This window comes from Dryobates pubescens, chromosome 7 (genome assembly GCF_014839835.1).
Source record: "Dryobates pubescens isolate bDryPub1 chromosome 7, bDryPub1.pri, whole genome shotgun sequence".
In the NCBI taxonomy this organism is placed as follows: domain Eukaryota; kingdom Metazoa; phylum Chordata; class Aves; order Piciformes; family Picidae; genus Dryobates; species Dryobates pubescens.
In genome coordinates this window covers 43,453,265-43,470,513 of record NC_071618.1, presented here as the reverse complement: position 1 = coordinate 43,470,513, position 17,249 = coordinate 43,453,265, and the positions used below count along the sequence as shown (strand labels likewise).

Here is a 17,249-nt window from a genome sequence, read left to right as displayed (position 1 = left end):
TTCTGATCTTCTCTGTTTCTTTTCATTCTTCAGTTACGAGTCCCCAAATATTGCCTTACGCTGCGGAATTATGCTGCGAGAGTGCATCCGGCATGAGCCCTTGGCCAAACTCATCCTCTTCTCAGAGCAGTTTAGAGACTTTTTTAAATATGTGGAATTGTCAACGTTTGACATAGCTTCTGATGCCTTTGCTACATTCAAGGTAAACTGCCCTAGACCTGGGTCACAGGGTGCTGTCAAGAATGGCACTCCGTGAGCAGTTGTCGCTGGATATTGCGTCACACTTAAACTTACTAATCTTTGTTGATTGATAGGTAAAGGCTATAATCAATCCTCAGTCTGTCTGTAACAGGAATCACAACAGTGGTCAAGCCTACAAAGAATCTTTGGAGTGGAATAGAATAGAATAGAATGGGACAGAATAGAATGGAACAGAATGGAATAGAATAGAACAGAACGGAACAGAATGGAACGGAACGGAATGGAACGGAATGGAATGGAATGGAATAGAATGGAATGGAATAGAATAGAATAGAATAGAATAGAATAGAATAGAATAGAATAGAATAGAATAGAATAGAATTAACCAGGTTGGAAAAGACCTCAGAGATCATCAAGTCCAACCTATCACCCAACACCATCTAATCAACTAAACCATGGCACCAAGCACCCCATCCAGTCTCTTCCTAAACACCTCCAGGGATGGTGACTCCACCACCTCCCTGGGCAGCACATCCCAATGGCCAATCTCTCTTGCTGGGAAGAAATTCTTCCTAACATGCAGCCTAAACCTCCCCTGACACAACTTGAGACTGTGTCCTCTTGGTGCTGGTTGCCTGGGAGAAGAGACCAACCCCCACCTGGCTACAACCTTCCTTCAGGGAGTTGTAGAGAGCAAGAAGGTCTCCCCTGAGCCTCCTCTTCTCCAGGCTAAGCAACCCCAGCTCCCTCAGCCTCTCCTCACAGGACTTGTGCTGGAGACCTCTCCCCAGCTTTGTTGCCCTTCTCTGGACACCTTCAAGTGTCTCAATGTCCTTCTTAAGTTGAGGGGCCCAGAACTGAACACAGGACTCAAGGTGTGGCCTAACCAGTGCTGAGTCCAGGGGCAGAATGACCTCCCTGCTCCTGCTGGCCACACTGTTCCTGATGCAGGCCAGGATGCCATTGGCCTTCTTGGCCACCTGGGCACACTGCTGGCTCATGTTCAGCCAGCTGCTCCAGGGGAGGTTTTGGCTCGTGGTGAGGAGAAAGTTCTTCCCAGAACGAGTAATTGGCCATTGGGATGTGCTGCCCAGGGAGGTGGTGGAGTCCCCATCCCTGGAGGTTTCCAAGAGGGGATTGGATGTGGCACTTGGTGCCATGGTTTGTTAGTCCTGAGGTGTTGGCTGCTAGGTTGGACTTGGTGATCTCTGAGGTCTTTTTCACCATTATTGGTTCTATGACTCCTGCAGGGTGCCAGTGTGGTGTGTAGCCTGTGGGCAAACCTGTGTGTGCTGCTGAGCTTCATGTACAGAGGAATTAGTTTAGCCCTAAAAAATAATTTAAGCAAGCTGGAGAAAATTCTTTTTGGGTAAAGACTCTTCTAAATATAGCCATAACTCCTTTTTATCTTCTGTCACTGCGTGCCTTGCTGCCATAGGAACGAGTTGTTCCCTCTTTCCTCTCACAGCTAATTAGAAACATGATTAGGTAGCCCTCAGGAACAACTGTAAGGAATGCTGGAGTTCATCTCAGCATTTCAATGCACACTGAAACCTGGCCTTGGGTTTTACTGACCTACTGAATGGGGTGAGGATTTGCATAGTGGAGATCAAGTTGCATTCTTCAGTAATGAGCAGCATTGCTGATGCAAACCACCAGTTAATCAACAGCAGCCCTTTCATTGCTTTAAGTCAAGCTGCCCTGGAGCTCCTGAGGGTTGTGTTACCAGAGTGGAGGTGGCACAGAAACATGCACAAGTCAAACTGCACTGTCAGGTTGTATGAAAATGCAACATAACTGAGATACTTGAATCTTCTGGCATTTTACCCTGCACTCTGAAGACTGTTTGATCAGCAAAAGTGCTCCTGGACCCTGTTCCCAGCTTGACAGAAGAGATTTGCATCTTGTTTTGAGCAGCACAGCAGAATGTGTGGTTGGTAATGATGGGCAGACTTCAGCCCAGCCAGGAGGCAGGGTGGGGACAGGGGTCAGTTAAGCTGGGTTCAGGGACTGCAGGCTGCCATGACTCATAGTATCATAGAATCAGGCAGGGTTGGAAGGGACCACAAGGATCAGCTAGTTCCAACCCCCCTGCCATGGGCAGGGACACCCCACACTGGATCAGCCTGGCCAGAGCCTCATCCAGCCTGGGCTTAAACACCTCCAGGGCTGGGGCCTCAACCACCTCCCTGGACAACCCATTCCAGGACTTCACCACTCCCCCCAGAAAAGAGGGATTCAAGTCGTTCACAGATCCACAGCTGTGGAACTTAACTTGTGTGATCTGGGTCTATTTTTAGCAGGGTTTAAAAATAGCATGCTGCATCCTCACGTGCCCTGGAAAGCTACAAGCATGGGGGCAGTTCATCCCCAGGCACAGGGCAGAGAGTGCCTGTTAAAATGCTTGGGGGGGAAATCTATAAACAGCATTTTTCAACACTTGCCTGACCTGATACGTGGTCAGTTCTGGAAATAAAGCAGCTGTTCATCCCCTCTCCTATTTGTCTCTTACACTGAAAGGCTGGAGCAGTGAGAAGTGACAGGGAAGCAACTGAATAATGAAATGTGGAGCTACCTCTTTCTTTAATGCTGTAAAGACAGGTTCCATGATTGCTTGCTGGCTGGATTGCTGAACTCATCTTTACAGCTGTGTTTCCCCCACGCTGGGTTTGTAGTGTTGCCACTGGGGTTCAGAGCTGAAAGCCTTGGATAGTCTATGCACCAGAGGAGGGCTGATCAAATGTGCACTGAAGTCTGAGAGTATTTATAGTAAGGAAAACATTAGAATGTCTGATGATTGGAGGTGTGCTGCTTGATTAAATTCAGGCAGGTGCACTGCAGAGAGGAAACAGGGCTGCTAAAAATGCAGACAGTCAGATGTGGGGGGTGCCAGCTGCAGCTGGAAGGAGTGCTGATGGACTGCTGCTGCTCCATGCCCTGTCATGATTTGCTGTGCCAAACTCAATTTGGATTAGCATAGAATCAATAAGGTGGGAAAAGACCTCAGAGATCATCAAGTCCAACCTAGCACCCAACACCTCAGGACTAACTAAACCATGGCTTCAAGTGCCACATCCAATCCCCTCTTGAACACCTCCAGGGATGGGGACTCCACCACCTCCCTGGGCAGCACATCCCAATGGCCAATCTGTCTTGCTGGGAAGAATTTCTTCCTAACATCCAGCCTAAACCTTCCCTGGTACAGCTTGAGACTGTGTCCTCTTGTTCTGGTGCTGGGAGCCTGGGAGAAGAGACCAACCCCCACCTGGCTACAACCTCCCTTCAGGTAGTTGTAGACAGCAATGAGGTCTCCCCTGAGCCTCCTCTTCTCCAGGCTAAGCAACCCCAGCTCCCTCAGCCTCTCCTCACAGAGCTTTTTGCTGGCTCTGTTCTTGGAGATAAGCAACAGCAGTTGATTCTTATTAGCATAATTTCCAGCTGCAGGGTAGCACATAGATCACTTTTGACTTTGGGTCCCTCCATAGAGGGTTCATTTACTTTATTCCTTTCCCCTGCTCCACTTCATGGTAAGTACTGTGACCTGTGAACCATGACCAATGACCATAAGTAAAGGAAAGAAGGGAAAAGTCATATAAAGCAATAGTGTTAAAACAGTTTTATATTGATTGTTAACACTAACCAAGCTCTCCTTAAAATCCTGCTGAACACACACTGCAGTATGGGTTTTAAATGCTTTCTGCCTGTGGAAATCATGTCAGGAATGCTTGCTAAAAGATGGCCTGATGAAAAGTGCTGAAACACATTTGAGGGTCAAGGGACAATCCGGTGAGCATTCTCTCCAGGTAACCTTCTGCTGTTCTCTCCCAGGACCTGTTAACACGCCACAAATTGCTGGTAGCAGAATTTCTGGAACAAAATTATGATGTGGTAAGTATGAATGTTGGAAGAGAATGTGTGTGTGTGTGTGTGTGTGTGTATATAATACAGAATTAACCAGGTTGGAAAAGACCTTTCAGATCATCCAGTCCAACCTATCACCCAACACCATCTGATAACTAAACCATGGCACCAAGTGCCTCATCCAGGCTCTTCTTAAACACCTCCAGGGATGGTGACTCCACCACCTCCCTGGGCAGCACATTCCAATGGCCAATCTCTCTCTCTCTCTGAAGAATTTCTTCCTAACATCCAGCCTAAACCTCCCCTGGCACAGCTTGAGACTGTGTCCTCTTGTTCTGCTGTTGGTTCCCTGGAAGAAGAGCCCAACCCCCACCTGGCTACAACCTCCCTTCAGGCAGTTGTAGAGAGCAAGAAGGTCTCCCCTGAGCCTCCTCTTCTGCAGGCTAAGCAACCCCAGCTCCCTCAGCCTCTCCTCACAGGGCTGTGCTCCAGACCCCTCCCCAGCTTTGTTGCCCTTCTCTGGACACCTTCCAGCAACTCAACATCTTTCCTAACCTGAGGGGCCCAGAACTGGACACAGGACTCAAGGTGTGGCCTAACCAGTGCTGAGTCTGGGGCAGAATGATCTCCCTGTATATCTATCTAGCTATCTACATACATATATATATGTGTGTGTATACACACAGAGGGGTTTGTGCACCCCATAAAAACAGTTGCATGGGACTGCAGAGTTAAATGCTGCTTTTACTAAAGCAGAATCCTCATGTGGTGTTTGAAGCAGAGATGCCTACACAGACACCTGGGAACACAAGCCAAGGGTGTGGGAGAGCTCTTAGTTCAAATGCAAGTGTTACTCCTCTCTGCAGGCATTGCATCTCCTCAGATGTGAATGGAATTGTAAAAGTAGTATGGGAATGGAATGGAATGGAATGGAATGGAATGGAATAGAATAGAATAGAATAGAATAGAATAGAATAGAATAGAATAGAATAGAATAGAATAGAATAGAATAGACCAGGTTGGAAGAGACCTTCAAGATCATTGTGTCCAACCCATCAACCAATCCAACACCACCTAAACAACTAACCCATGGCACCAAGCACCCCATCAAGTCTCTTCCTGAACACCTCCAGTGATGGTGACTCCACCACCTCCCCAGGCAGCCCATTCCAATGTGCAATCACTCTCTCTGTATAGAACTTCTTCCTGACATCCAGTCTGACCCTACCCTGGTGCAACTTGAGACTGTGTCCTCTTGTTCTGCTGCTGGTTGCCTGGAAGAAGAGACCAATATCCCCCTGTCTACAACCTCCCTTCAGGTAGTTGTAGAGTGCAATAAGGTCACCCCTGAGTCTCCTCTTCTCCAGGCTAAGCAACCCCAGCTCCCTCAGATCATGGGGGGAAACTGTGCATGTTCTGGAGGAGTTGTGTGGTATTTCAGCACTGCTAGGGCCATCCCAGTGTTATTTATAATACTTTGGGGCACAGGAGAAGGGTTACCAGAAGAAGTTTCCCATTTTACCTACATGGGGGACTGAGGTGTGTAGCAGTCCTTTTGCCAGCCTAAGCCAATTGGTCCATTGGTTTGCTGCCATTTTTCATGCTGGTTTTTTTATGGCTTGGTTTTGAACCAAACGTGGGGCAGAAATAAATCCCCTGGAACAAGCTGAGAGTGGACTGATAGAGATCGTGGGGTTAGACTCTGGGTTATGTGCTCGTGTTACCTGAGATATTCTGTATTTCCCTGCCAAAGTGAAAAGGCTGAAGACTGTTTTTTTCATTCTCAAGTTACCAAAAAGGTTAAATAAAGACCAGGATTATTGCTGAGTCATGCATGCAGCTTAGCTGGAGCAAAATTAGTGTCTGCTAACCTTGTCTCTCAATGCTGAAGCGCTGCACTGGAACAGCCTCTGGTCTGCATTTATTTGACATTTAACATTTTTTAAGCAGGAAGTCAGAGGGGGTTTTGGTATGGGGTTTTTTTTGTTTGTTTTTTAAAGATGATTCCTGTGCAGCAGTACTGAGGATTTCGGGTGGTTTGGTAGATGGATTGAACATACGATCATAGAATCAGGCAGGGTTGGAAGGGACCACAAGGATCAGCTAGTTCCAAGCCCCCTGCCATGGGCAGGGACACCCCACACTAGATCAGGCTGGCCAGAGCCTCAGCCAGCCTGGGCTTAAACACCTCCAGGGACGGGGCCTCAACCACCTCCCTGGACAACCCATTCCAGGGCTTCACCACTCTCCTGGGGAAGAACTTCCTCCTCACCTCCAGCCTCAATCTCCCCACCTCCAGCTTCATTCCATTCCCCCTAGTCCTATCACTACCTGAGAGCCTGAGCAGTCCCTCCCCAGCCTTCTTGGAGCCCCCTTCAGCTACTGGAAGGCCACAATGAGGTCACCTGGGAGCCTTCTCTTCTCCAGACTGAACAGCCCCAACTCCTTCAGTCTGTCCTCACAGGAGAGGTGCTCCAGCCCTCTGCTCATCCTCCTGGCCCTTCTCTGGACCCCTTCCAGCACCTCCAGATCCCTCTTGGAACAGGGGCTCCAGAACTGGAGGCAGGACTCCAGGTGGGGTCTCAGCAGAGCTGAGCAGAGGGGGAGAATCCCCTCCCTTGCCCTGCTGGCCACACTTCTCTTGCTGCAGCCCAGGCTCTGGTTGGCTTTCCAGGCTGCAAGTGCACACTGAGAGCTCCTGGTGAGCTTCTCCTCCCCCAGCACCCCCAAGGCTCTCTCCTCAGGGCTGCTTTCCAGCCAGTCCCTGCCCAGCCTGGATTTGTGCCTGGGATTGCCTCCACCCAGCTGCAGGACCCTAGCCTTGCTCTTGTTGAAGCTCCTGAGGTTGGCTTGTGCCCACCTCTCCAGCCTGTGCAGGTCCCTCTGGATGGATCCCTTCCCTCCAGCCTGTCTGCTGCACCACACAGCTTGGTGCCATCAGCAAACTTGCTGAGGGTGCACTCAATGCCACTGTCCCTGGCACCCACAAAGATATTGACCAAGCCTGGTCCCAGGACTGATCCCTGAGGGACTCTGCTTGTCCCTGACCTCCACTGGGACATGGAGCCATGGACAGCCACTCTCTGGGTGCTGCCATCAAGCCAGTTCTTTATTCTTGACACTGCAGCCTTATCTCTCAGTCTTCTTGACCACGAGATTCCCTTGGCTTAATCCTGCAAAAGCCAGCATGCTCCCAGCTCCTAGTGACAATCATTGTGCCACCAGCTTTAACAGGTGAGAGTGCTGAAGGCAGGTGAGGTGGCATCTCACAAAAGGAGCTTTTGGGATGTGCCAGAATGGGATGCACTGCCACCAGGGTGGGGTATTGTATTCAATCACATAGCAGGTCATGACCATGATGTGAGGAAGTGCACATTATGTGCTGCACCCACACATCCTGGCAGAAGGCTGTACAGACAGTGGCTCACTTCTGTCCTAGTTGGCTCACACCAGCTCCTGTTACATCCAGTCCATATGTGGTATCCCCCTCTGCAGTATTTGGAAGAGAAGTGTTCCTGGGCATTAATTCACTGCATGAAAACCTGCCAAGAGCAAAAAAAGACCACGAGAGCCTGGGCCTGGCATGGCAGCCCAATGCTAGAGGGTGGCATTGCTGTGGGCTGTGCTGCTCCTCGCGAGTGGGAAAGACTGGGAGGGTGAAGAATGGATATGACTCAGATGCATTTCTGTTTTCTTGTGACTCTAGATCTTTGAAGATTATGAAAAACTCCTCCACTCTGAAAACTATGTAACAAAGAGGCAATCTTTGAAGGTAAAGCCTCCCAGCACTCTCCCTCTACGTTTGAGCCCCACATTATGCAGCACAGCAAGGTGCATGCATGGCAGCAGAGCAGCCAGGTGCCTTCCAACCAAAATAAATGAGGACGTGGGATGCTCTCACAAAGTGCAAGACCTTGCTGTGTCTTTTCTTCCCTGCATCTCTGGTGCAGCACTGGGCTCTTTCTGTGCAACAAGCACTGTCATTTCTCCTCTGCCCTCAAATTTGCACTTTGGTTTCTGAATGTAGCTTAAAATGAACTTCAAAGTAGCATGGGAGTCTCTGGTGCTGCTTGCTGCTGCAGCCCCAAGTCTGACATGACCTGCAGATGGCTCCAGATAGGTGTGTTAAGGTAATGTCTGAATGAAGTGAAGGTGTCCTTGTGGGACAGCTGAATTACACTTGCTTCTGTTCTAGCTGGCTCACACCAGCTCCTACTGAGCCCAGTTCATATGTGGGCAGTGTGCAGTGTTTAGAAGATGGTCACTACTGGCATTAAGTAACTCACTGCAAGGTAACAAGGCCAGTTGCCCTTGGTTTGTTTCTTTAAAGGGTATCATAGAATCATAGCATCAATAAGGTGGGGAGAGACCTCAAAGATCATCGAGTCCAACCTGTCACCCAACACCTCATCACCACTAAACCATGGTACCAAGTGCCACATCCAATCCCCTCTTGAACACCTCCAGTGATGGAGACTCCACCACCTTCCTGGACAGCACATCCCAACAGCTAACAACTCTCTCTGTGAAGAACTTTATCCTCACCTCAAGCCTAAACCTCCCCTGGCACAGCTTGAGACTCTGTCCTCTTGTTCTGGTGCTGGTTGCCTGGGAGAAGAGACCAACCCCCTCCTGGCTGCAACCTCCCTTCAGGTAGTTGTAGACAGCAAGAAGGTCTCCCCTGAGCCTCCTCTTCTCCAGGCTAAGCAGCCCCAGCTCCCTCAGCAGCATCTTTCCTAACCTGAGTGGCCCAGAACTGGACACAGACAGCTGGCTCCAGCTTGGCTGTGTGGGCTGAAGGCCTGTTTGCCAGCAGAGTGCATTAGGGCTATGCCTATAGATTGTTTCCTTGGTTCACTTCATCTGAAAGGAATCCAATCAATGCACTCCAAGGCTGGCTTGTTAACACAGAGCCACACACAGTAAGCAGGGCCAGGTGAGAGGTGCATTTCAGAAGTGCTGTGGGACTGGAATATCATTGAGGACACAGTGTGCAGCCAGTGGGACCTCAGTCATCCAGGCTGGCAATGGGGCAGGCTGCCCAGAGCCATGTTTCATGGGGGGACTACTCTGAAGAGCTTTGGAATCCCCTAAACAGCTTTGTTTTGGCCATTGTGCCTGCAAACCAGACTTCAGATATTTGGGGTTGGCTTTAATGTGTTAGATGCAGTAAGTGACATTGCTTAGAGGCTAGAAAAGCATGGAGGCAGTTCTGCTGCTTCCTTGGCATTTAAAACCAATGTGGTGAGCTGGGGAGGGGGAAAAAAAAAGATTCCTAATAATTTGGTTTGGTTTTGTTATTTCTGCCTATAGCTGCTGGGTGAATTGATCCTGGATCGACACAACTTTGCCATCATGACAAAATACATCAGCAAACCAGAAAACCTGAAGTTAATGATGAACTTGCTGCGAGATAAAAGCCCCAACATTCAGTTTGAAGCATTCCACGTGTTCAAGGTGAGCTGGTGGGAGCTGCAGAGGTGGCAGAGTGGGGTTTTAGCCTCACAGAAGGGTCTTCCAAGGTGGTCAAGAGGAAGAATGGTATTGGAATGGGCTGCCCAGGGAGGTGGTGGAGTCACCAACCCTGGATGTGTTTGAAGGCTGTTTGGATATGGTGCTTGGGGATATGGTTCATGGGTGAACCTTGCAGAGTCAGGTTATCAGTTAAACTTGGTGACCCTGAGGGTCTTGGGATGTGTCCAGAGAAGGGCAACAAAGCTGAGGAGGGGTTTGGAGCACAGCCCTGTGAGGAGAGGCTGAGGGAGCAGGGGTTGCTTAGCCTGGAGAAGAGGAGGCTCAGGGGAGACCTTCTTGCTGTCTCCAACTCCCTGAAGGGAGGTTGTAGCCAGGTGGGGGTTGGTCTCTTCTCCCAGGCAACCAGCACCAGAACAAGAGGACACAGTCTCAAGCTGCACCAGGGGAGGTTTAGGCTGGATGTTGGGAAGAAATTCTTCCCAGCAAGAGAGATTGGCCATTGGGATGTGCTGCCCAGGGAGGTGGTGGAGTCACCATCACTGGAGGTGTTTAGGAAGAGACTGGATGGGGTGCTTGGTGCCATGGTTTAGTTGATTAGATGGTGTTGGGTGACAGGTTGGACTCGATGATCTTGAAGGTCTTTTCCAACCTGGTCTATTCTATTCTATTCTATTCTATTCTATTCTATTCTATTCTATTCTATTCTATTCTATTCTATTCTATCCTATCCTATCCCATCCTATCCCTTCCTATCCTATCCCTTCCTATCCTATCCCATCCCATCCTATCCTATCCCATCCTATCCTATCCCATCCTATCCTATCCCATCCTATCCTATCCTATCCTATCCTATCCTATCCTGTCCTATCCTATCCTATCCTATCCTATCCCATCCCATCCCATCCCATCCCATCCCATCCCATCCCATCCCATCCCATCCCATCCCATCCCACTTCTCCCCAGTGCCCCCAGTGGGTAGGGCAGCTACAGGATGTGTTACACAAAACTGCACTGTGAATTCTCTTTGTAGAGTGGGTCACAGCAGATCCTTTTCCTCTGCTTTCACTTCAAATCCTTAAATATTTCAGAGAATGAGGGAAAACACTACTGCTTGGTTGTGCCCCCTTCTAATGTGTTCCTGCCTCCTCTTTCTGGGTTAGTGTCCTCCAGCTTAGTCCTTTTTGTCCAGCTGTCAGAATTCCATGCTAATCTAACTGGGAGAGGAATCTTGTCCTCAGTTTTTAATCTCACCAATCTGAAACTGTGCCTGCATTTTAAAACTGTGCTTGCAAAACACCTTCCCAGTCCTGGTTGAAATTACAGTAGACTCACTGCAGTGACTTTGAAATCCAAGGTTTGCTGAGAAGGGGATTGCTCTGTCTGAGCTGCCAACAGATTTGGGGTTAAATTACCTGATGTAAATGTTTCACTACATAAGACACAGTTGAAATGACAAAGTGCTTGTTCTGTAAGCACCCAGATTCCAACACTCCCATGCCCCAGGTGACCCCCCCCAAAACCCCCACATATGACTCCTACCTCCCTGAGGCATTTTCTAGTTACTGAAGATTCCAAACTGCAAAGTAGAGATGAAAATGATGAACACCTCTGCTGTGAAAATACTTTGCAGGGGCATTTTGTGGCTGAAAATGCCAGTACCCCTACAAGCTCTGAGGAGGTTTTACTCATCCAGGACACTTTGGGTGGGATATTGAAGACAAACCAAGTGCTCACTTGCAGTGTCTCCTTCCATCTCTAAGGAGAAGCTTGATCTTCCTCATAGTTGCAGCTCCTCTTCCTTTTGTCTGAGCAAAATGAAACTTAAGCTCTTTTGGTCTCTTCTCCCAGGCAACTAGCACCAGAACAAGAGGACACAGTCTCAAGCTGTGCCAGAGGAGGTTTAGGCTGGAGGTTAGGAAGAAGTTCTTCATAGAAAGAGTTATTTGCCATGGGAATGTGCTGCCCAGGGAGGTGGTGGAGTCACCATCACTGGAGGTGTTAAGGAAGAGCCTGGATGAGGCACTTGGTGCCATGGTTTAGTTGATTAGATGGTGTTGGGTGATAGGTTGGACTCAATGATCTCAAAGGCCTCTTCCAACCTGGTTAATTCTATTCTATTCTATTCTATTCTATTCTATTCTATTCTATTCTATTCTATTCTATTCTATTCTATTCCATTCCATTCCATTCCATTCCATTCCATCCCATTCCATTCCATCCCATTCCATTCCATCCCATCCCATCCCATCCCATTCCATCCCATTCCATCCCATCCCATTCCATCCCATTCCATTCTCTTCTTTGCAGCACCATCCTAAAGGCCTGTGGCTGCTGGGTAAAACTGGCTGTGCTAGGCAATGTATGCATGAGGATTAGGCAGTGTTGAGTCATCAGGAACAGCTAACACAGCTCAGCTTTTCCCCTCCTCTCCATAAATAATTCAGTGGGGTCACACAGGGCTGTAGGCTTTGAGAATCACCAGTTCTTCTCTGCAGTTATTTCAGTGGAGAGGTCTTGGTCTTGAGCATGCACACTTTGAGGACCAAATATTGAATCACAGTCTGCCATAGATTTGTCAGGGTTGGAAGGGCCCTCAAGCATCATCCAGTTCCAACCTCCTGCCATGGGCAGGGACACCTCACACTACAGCAGGTTGCTCAGAGCCTCATACAGCCTGGCCTTAAAAAGCTCCAGGGATGAGGCTTCTACCACCTCCCTGGGCAACCTGTTCCAGTCTCTCACCACCCTCATGGGGAAGAACTCCTTCCTAACATCCAGTCTGAATCTCCCCACTTCTAGTTTTGTTCCATTCTCCCTAGTCCAATCACTCCCTGACACCCTAAAAAGTGCCTCCCCAGCTTTCTTGTAGCCCCCTTAAGATACTGGAAGGCCACAATTAGGTCTCCTTGGAGCCTTCTCTTCTCCAGACTGAACAGCCCCAACCCCCTCACTCTGTCCTCATAGGAGAGCAGCTCCAGCCCTCTGCTCATCCTCCTGGCCCTTCTCTGGACACACTCCAGCACCTCCAGATCCCTCTTGCAATAGGGGCTCCAGAACTGGACACAGTACTCATGGTGGGCTGCTGAGATGGATTTGTGACAGTTAGCACTGCAGCCTGCTTGGAGTTTGCCTGCAGGGGAGCCTCTCAGACATACTTTGATGTGGTGACCTTATACATTTGCAGTTAAAGGCTAGTAAGAAGCTCTCTTGGCTTCCATGCAAACAGATCATTGTGAGGAAACCCCCCTGCAGTGGTGATCTGGGGTTATGCAACTTTCTTGTTCTGAAGCAGACATTTTGCAAGATAGATTTTACTGTTTGAGTCTAAAAATAGTTTGGGTACACTGTGTTTTGGGACCTTAGTTTCATTTTTCCATCCTCTTTCGTGCACATTACAGAGCTACCTCCAGCAGCTTGCTCTGAAATTGGGCTCACGTAATTTGACCATGCTGACAGCTTCCTTCTGGGACAAAGCTCAAACCACATCTGTGGGGCTGTGCCCTCTCTGCTTCTTAGCTGGAGAATTTAACAGCTGTTATATGAAGCACTGCACTATAAGCAACATGAAGCATAAGGCACTTCCATGTGCAGTTGCCTGACCCAGTAAGATTGAGTGTGACCCAGGAGTAAGCCTTAAAATACCCAATCCAGGGTAGCCAACCTCTGTAATTGCTTTGGTAGCCAACCTCTGTAATTGCTTTGGTAGACAACCTCTGTAATTGCTTTGGTAGCCAACCTCTGTAATTGCTTCAACTCTGCTGTAGTCCCAGAAAGAATCATAGAATCAATAAGGTTGGAAAAGACCTCAGGGATCATCAAGTCCAACCTAGCACCCAACACCTCATGGCTAACTAAACCATGGCACCAAGTGCCACATCCAATCCCCTCTTGAACACCTCCAGGGATGGGGACTCCACCACCTCCCTGGGCAGCACATTCCAATGGCCAATCTCTCTTGCTGGGAGGAACTTTCTCCTCACCTCCAGCCTAAACCTCCCCTGGCACAGCTTGAGACTGACTTCCCTGCTCCTGCTGGCCACACTATTCCTGATGCAGGCCAGGATGCCATTAGCCTTCTTGGCTACCTGGGCACACTTCTGGCTCATGCTCAGCCTACTATCAACCAGTACCGCCAGGTCCCTTTCTGCCTGGCTGCTCTCCAGCCACCCAGGCTCCATCCTGTAGCACTGCCTGGGGTTGTTGTGGCCAATGTGTAGAACCTGGCACTTGGATGTGTTCACTTTCATGCCCTTGGCCTCTGCCCATCTGTCCAGCCTGGCAAGGTCCCTCTGCAGAGCTCTTCTACCCTCTAACAGATCAACTCCTGCCCCCAGCTTGCTGTCATCTGCACATTTACTGATGATGGACTCAATCCCCTCATCCAGATCATCAGTAAAGATACTGAACAGGATGGGGCCCAGCACTGATCCCTGGGGCACACCACTGGTGCCTGGCTGCCAGCTGGCTGTGGCACCATTCACCACCACTCTCTGGGCCCAGCCCTCCAGAGTGGTGATGCCAGGTTATTGCAAGGAAACAAGGCCAGATTCTCTAATCAAGTGATTTTGGTATTTGTTTGAAGAGTCAAATAGAGAAGAGAGCCAGAGTTCCACTTTGGACAGAGCTGATTTTCATTTCAAGCATTTCACAAATTCTCCCAAAATGAACCTACTGCCAAGGCTATTTCTTTTTTTAATTGGAATTTTAAGATTAATCCTCTCTTCATTTTGAGCCTCACTCATCTAACTGAATTAAGTGCTCTGGAACATTGAGCCTTTCATAATAGAACCACAGGTGAAACACTGAAGCCCTCTTCATGAAGTTAGCTTCAGTTCTGCTTAATTTCAGGGGGAATGTTCCAGATAGTGTTAAAATGCTCTCTGTTTTCAGGGATTTAGCTCCTCCTCTATGAAACTAGCAGAGTCCTACATGAGGAGAGCTCTTTTGAAAGTAAAATCTTACTGTGATCCTAATCCTGGGCTTTGTGAAGCTGATGAGAATAGAACAGAATTAACCAGGTTGGAAGAGGCCTTGGAGATATCGAGTCCAACCTATCACCCAACACCATCTAATCAACTAAACCATGGCACCAAGTGCCTCATCCAGGCTCTTCCTAAACACCTCCAGGGATGGTGACTCCACCACCTCCCTGGGCAGCACATTCCAATGGCCAATCACTCTTTCTGGTAGGAATTTCTTCCTAACATCCAGCCTAAACCTCCCCTGGCACAGCTTGAGACTGTGTCCTCTTGTTCTGGTGCTGGTTGCCTGGGAGAAGAGACCAACCCCCACCTGGCTCCAACCTCCCTTCAGGGAGTTGTAGAGAGCAAGAAGGTCTCCCCTGAGCCTCCTCTTCCGCAGGCTAAGCAACCCCAGCTCCCTCAGCCTCTCCTCACAGGGCTGTGCTCCAGACCCCTCCGCAGCTCTGGTGGCAACCTGCACATTTCCCGGTCCTCTCCATCCTTACTTTCTTCCCATCGGCTAGAGAGTAACTCGAGCTATTGATGTTGTTGCACAAGCACTGGGGCAGTGTTTTGTTGACCAGCCATGGTAACCTCGGAGCGGGCCAGATGGGAGAGCTCCCCCCGGGGCGGCCAGGGGCGTGCTGCTGTGTGTCCCCACCGCCAGCCCCCGGCCCGTCTGCCCCCTGTGCAGAGCCTGCATCTCTGATCCATCCTGCGCTCCCTGGGAGGAGCTTGTCACCTCTGGCCTTTACAACCAGCCTTAAGTTGGCCGTTGTCAGGCAGCGCTTAAGGCAGAGGAGCTGTTAAAGAAGCAGTGTTGTGGCCCGGGGTGGGGGGACATGTGCAGAGCCGGAAACCTCTGCGGCTTTAGGCATGGCAGGAGGAACTATCAGAGCGTGGTTTATTCTTTACAACTCCAGTCTGAGGAGAGCCCAGTGCTTGGCTGCCTGTGCCAGGTGAGTGTCGGTTCCTCCTGGCCCCCGCTGCCCTCTCAGCCTCCCCTGCTCCCTGCGGGCAGCGGCGGCGCTGGGTTTGCCGCGGCGCTCCTGCTCCTGCTGCTGGAAATTTCCACGCTCTCATGAATGGATTAGGCAGAGGGAAGTGGAGCCTCTGACATGCTTTTCCAAACCAAAACAAAGCTGGCAAGTCTAATTTTAGGCCTGGTTTAGTATGGAAATGATATCAATACTGACACAAAGCTTTTCCGTTCTCCTGATAATGAAGTTCTGTGTATTTAAGCCTTGCACGTGGAAGAGGCTGGGAATTGATGGCTCCCTCTCAACAGCTGGGTTTGCAATCAAACACAGGACAAAATTAAAGGGCAGCAATGCACACAGCCATAGCTTTGCTTCAGCTTGCTGCCCCAACAGCATGTTTATAACTTCCCTCTCTCTGTGCCTTGGGACAAGGTGTCCAGTGGCAGAGTGTCATAGAATCATGGAATCAATAAGGTTGGAAAAGACCTCAGAGATCATCGAGTCCAACCTAGCACCCAACACCTCATGACAACTAAACCATGGCTTCAAGTGCCACATCCAGTCCCTTTTTGAACACCTCCAGGGACAGTGACTCCACCACCTCCCTGGGCAGCACATCCCAATGAGCAATAGCTTTCTGTGCAGAACTTTCTCATCACCTCAAGACTAAACTTGCCCTGGCACAGCTTGAGACTGTGTCCTCTTGTTCTGGTGCTGCTTGCCTGGGAGAAGAGACCAACCCCCACCTGGCTACAACCTCCCTTCAGGGAGTTGGAGAGAGCAAGAAGGTCTCCTCTGAGCCTCCTCTTCTCCAGGCTAAGCAACCCCATCTGCCTGGCAGCCTTCAGCTGACCTGTTAGGGAATAACTTCCAGTGATACTGTGACTGACATTGTTCTCTCTCTCTCTCTCTCTCTCTCTCTCTCTCTCTCTCTCTCTCTCTCCCTGGGTTTGTCTGCATGCTAGGTTTTTGTGGCCAGTCCAAACAAAACACAGCCAATTGTGGAGATCCTGTTGAAAAACCAGCCCAAGCTAATTGAGTTCCTGAGCAACTTCCAGAAAGAGAGGACGGATGATGAACAATTCACTGATGAGAAGAACTACCTGATCAAGCAAATCCGGGACTTGAAGAAGCCAACGGCGTGAGGAGCTCCTCCAGTTTTCCACTCTAGGCATTAATCTCATCTGTTAAGTTCTTCTGTGTCCCTTAAACACCACAATAGTGCTTGAGAAGGCACAGCAAGTGCCTGGGTTTGATTTTTGTCTTTGTTCCTAGATGTCAAGAGTATAGGGGGGGGGGGGGGGAGGGTTTACATGAAAACAAACAAATCAAAACCACCCCACAAACCCCACCAAAAAAATAGAATAATATATTGTTTTTAATCAAGACTGTACTTATTTATGTCTGTTTAGAACCTGTGCTAGAAGCTGGTTTGATGGATTTGCATTTGTGCTCAAGCAGAATGAGCCTCTCTGCCTAACTACCAGCAACCTCAAGCTGGTGGTGAGTGCACGGCGTAGGTCTTCTGAGGGCTGTAGCATTGCTCCTGTACTAGCGACTTGGTTCCAGTGCTGCACACACACACATGACTGTGAAAGAGGACATTTGTCTCTGGAGTTAGCTGCACTTACAGACAGGGTTCTTCAGTTAAAGCAGCAGGAGATGAGAAAGCAGTAAAGGCCACGGGTTTGCTTTATCTCTGTGTTCTATCACCTTTAACTTTTCCTTTCTGCTAGATCAGAGGTTTTCTATTCAGTGCTAGGGAAGGGAT

The 17,249-nt window shown here is 49.3% G+C and overlaps 1 protein-coding gene across 1 annotated transcript in view; it reads left to right on the top strand.

The window, feature by feature from the left end:
* CAB39L (calcium binding protein 39 like) overlaps positions 1-16,775 on the top strand; it is a 40,721-nt gene extending 23,946 nt beyond the window's left edge. Inside the window, exons 4-8 of the mRNA XM_054163121.1 lie at positions 34-202; positions 4,030-4,089; positions 7,769-7,834; positions 9,376-9,519; positions 16,444-16,775. Coding sequence (XP_054019096.1) covers positions 34-202; positions 4,030-4,089; positions 7,769-7,834; positions 9,376-9,519; positions 16,444-16,623 — 619 coding nt within the window. The 3' untranslated portion in view covers positions 16,624-16,775. The remainder of the gene's footprint in view (positions 1-33; positions 203-4,029; positions 4,090-7,768; positions 7,835-9,375; positions 9,520-16,443) is intronic.
* Positions 16,776-17,249: the final 474 nt, after the last annotated feature.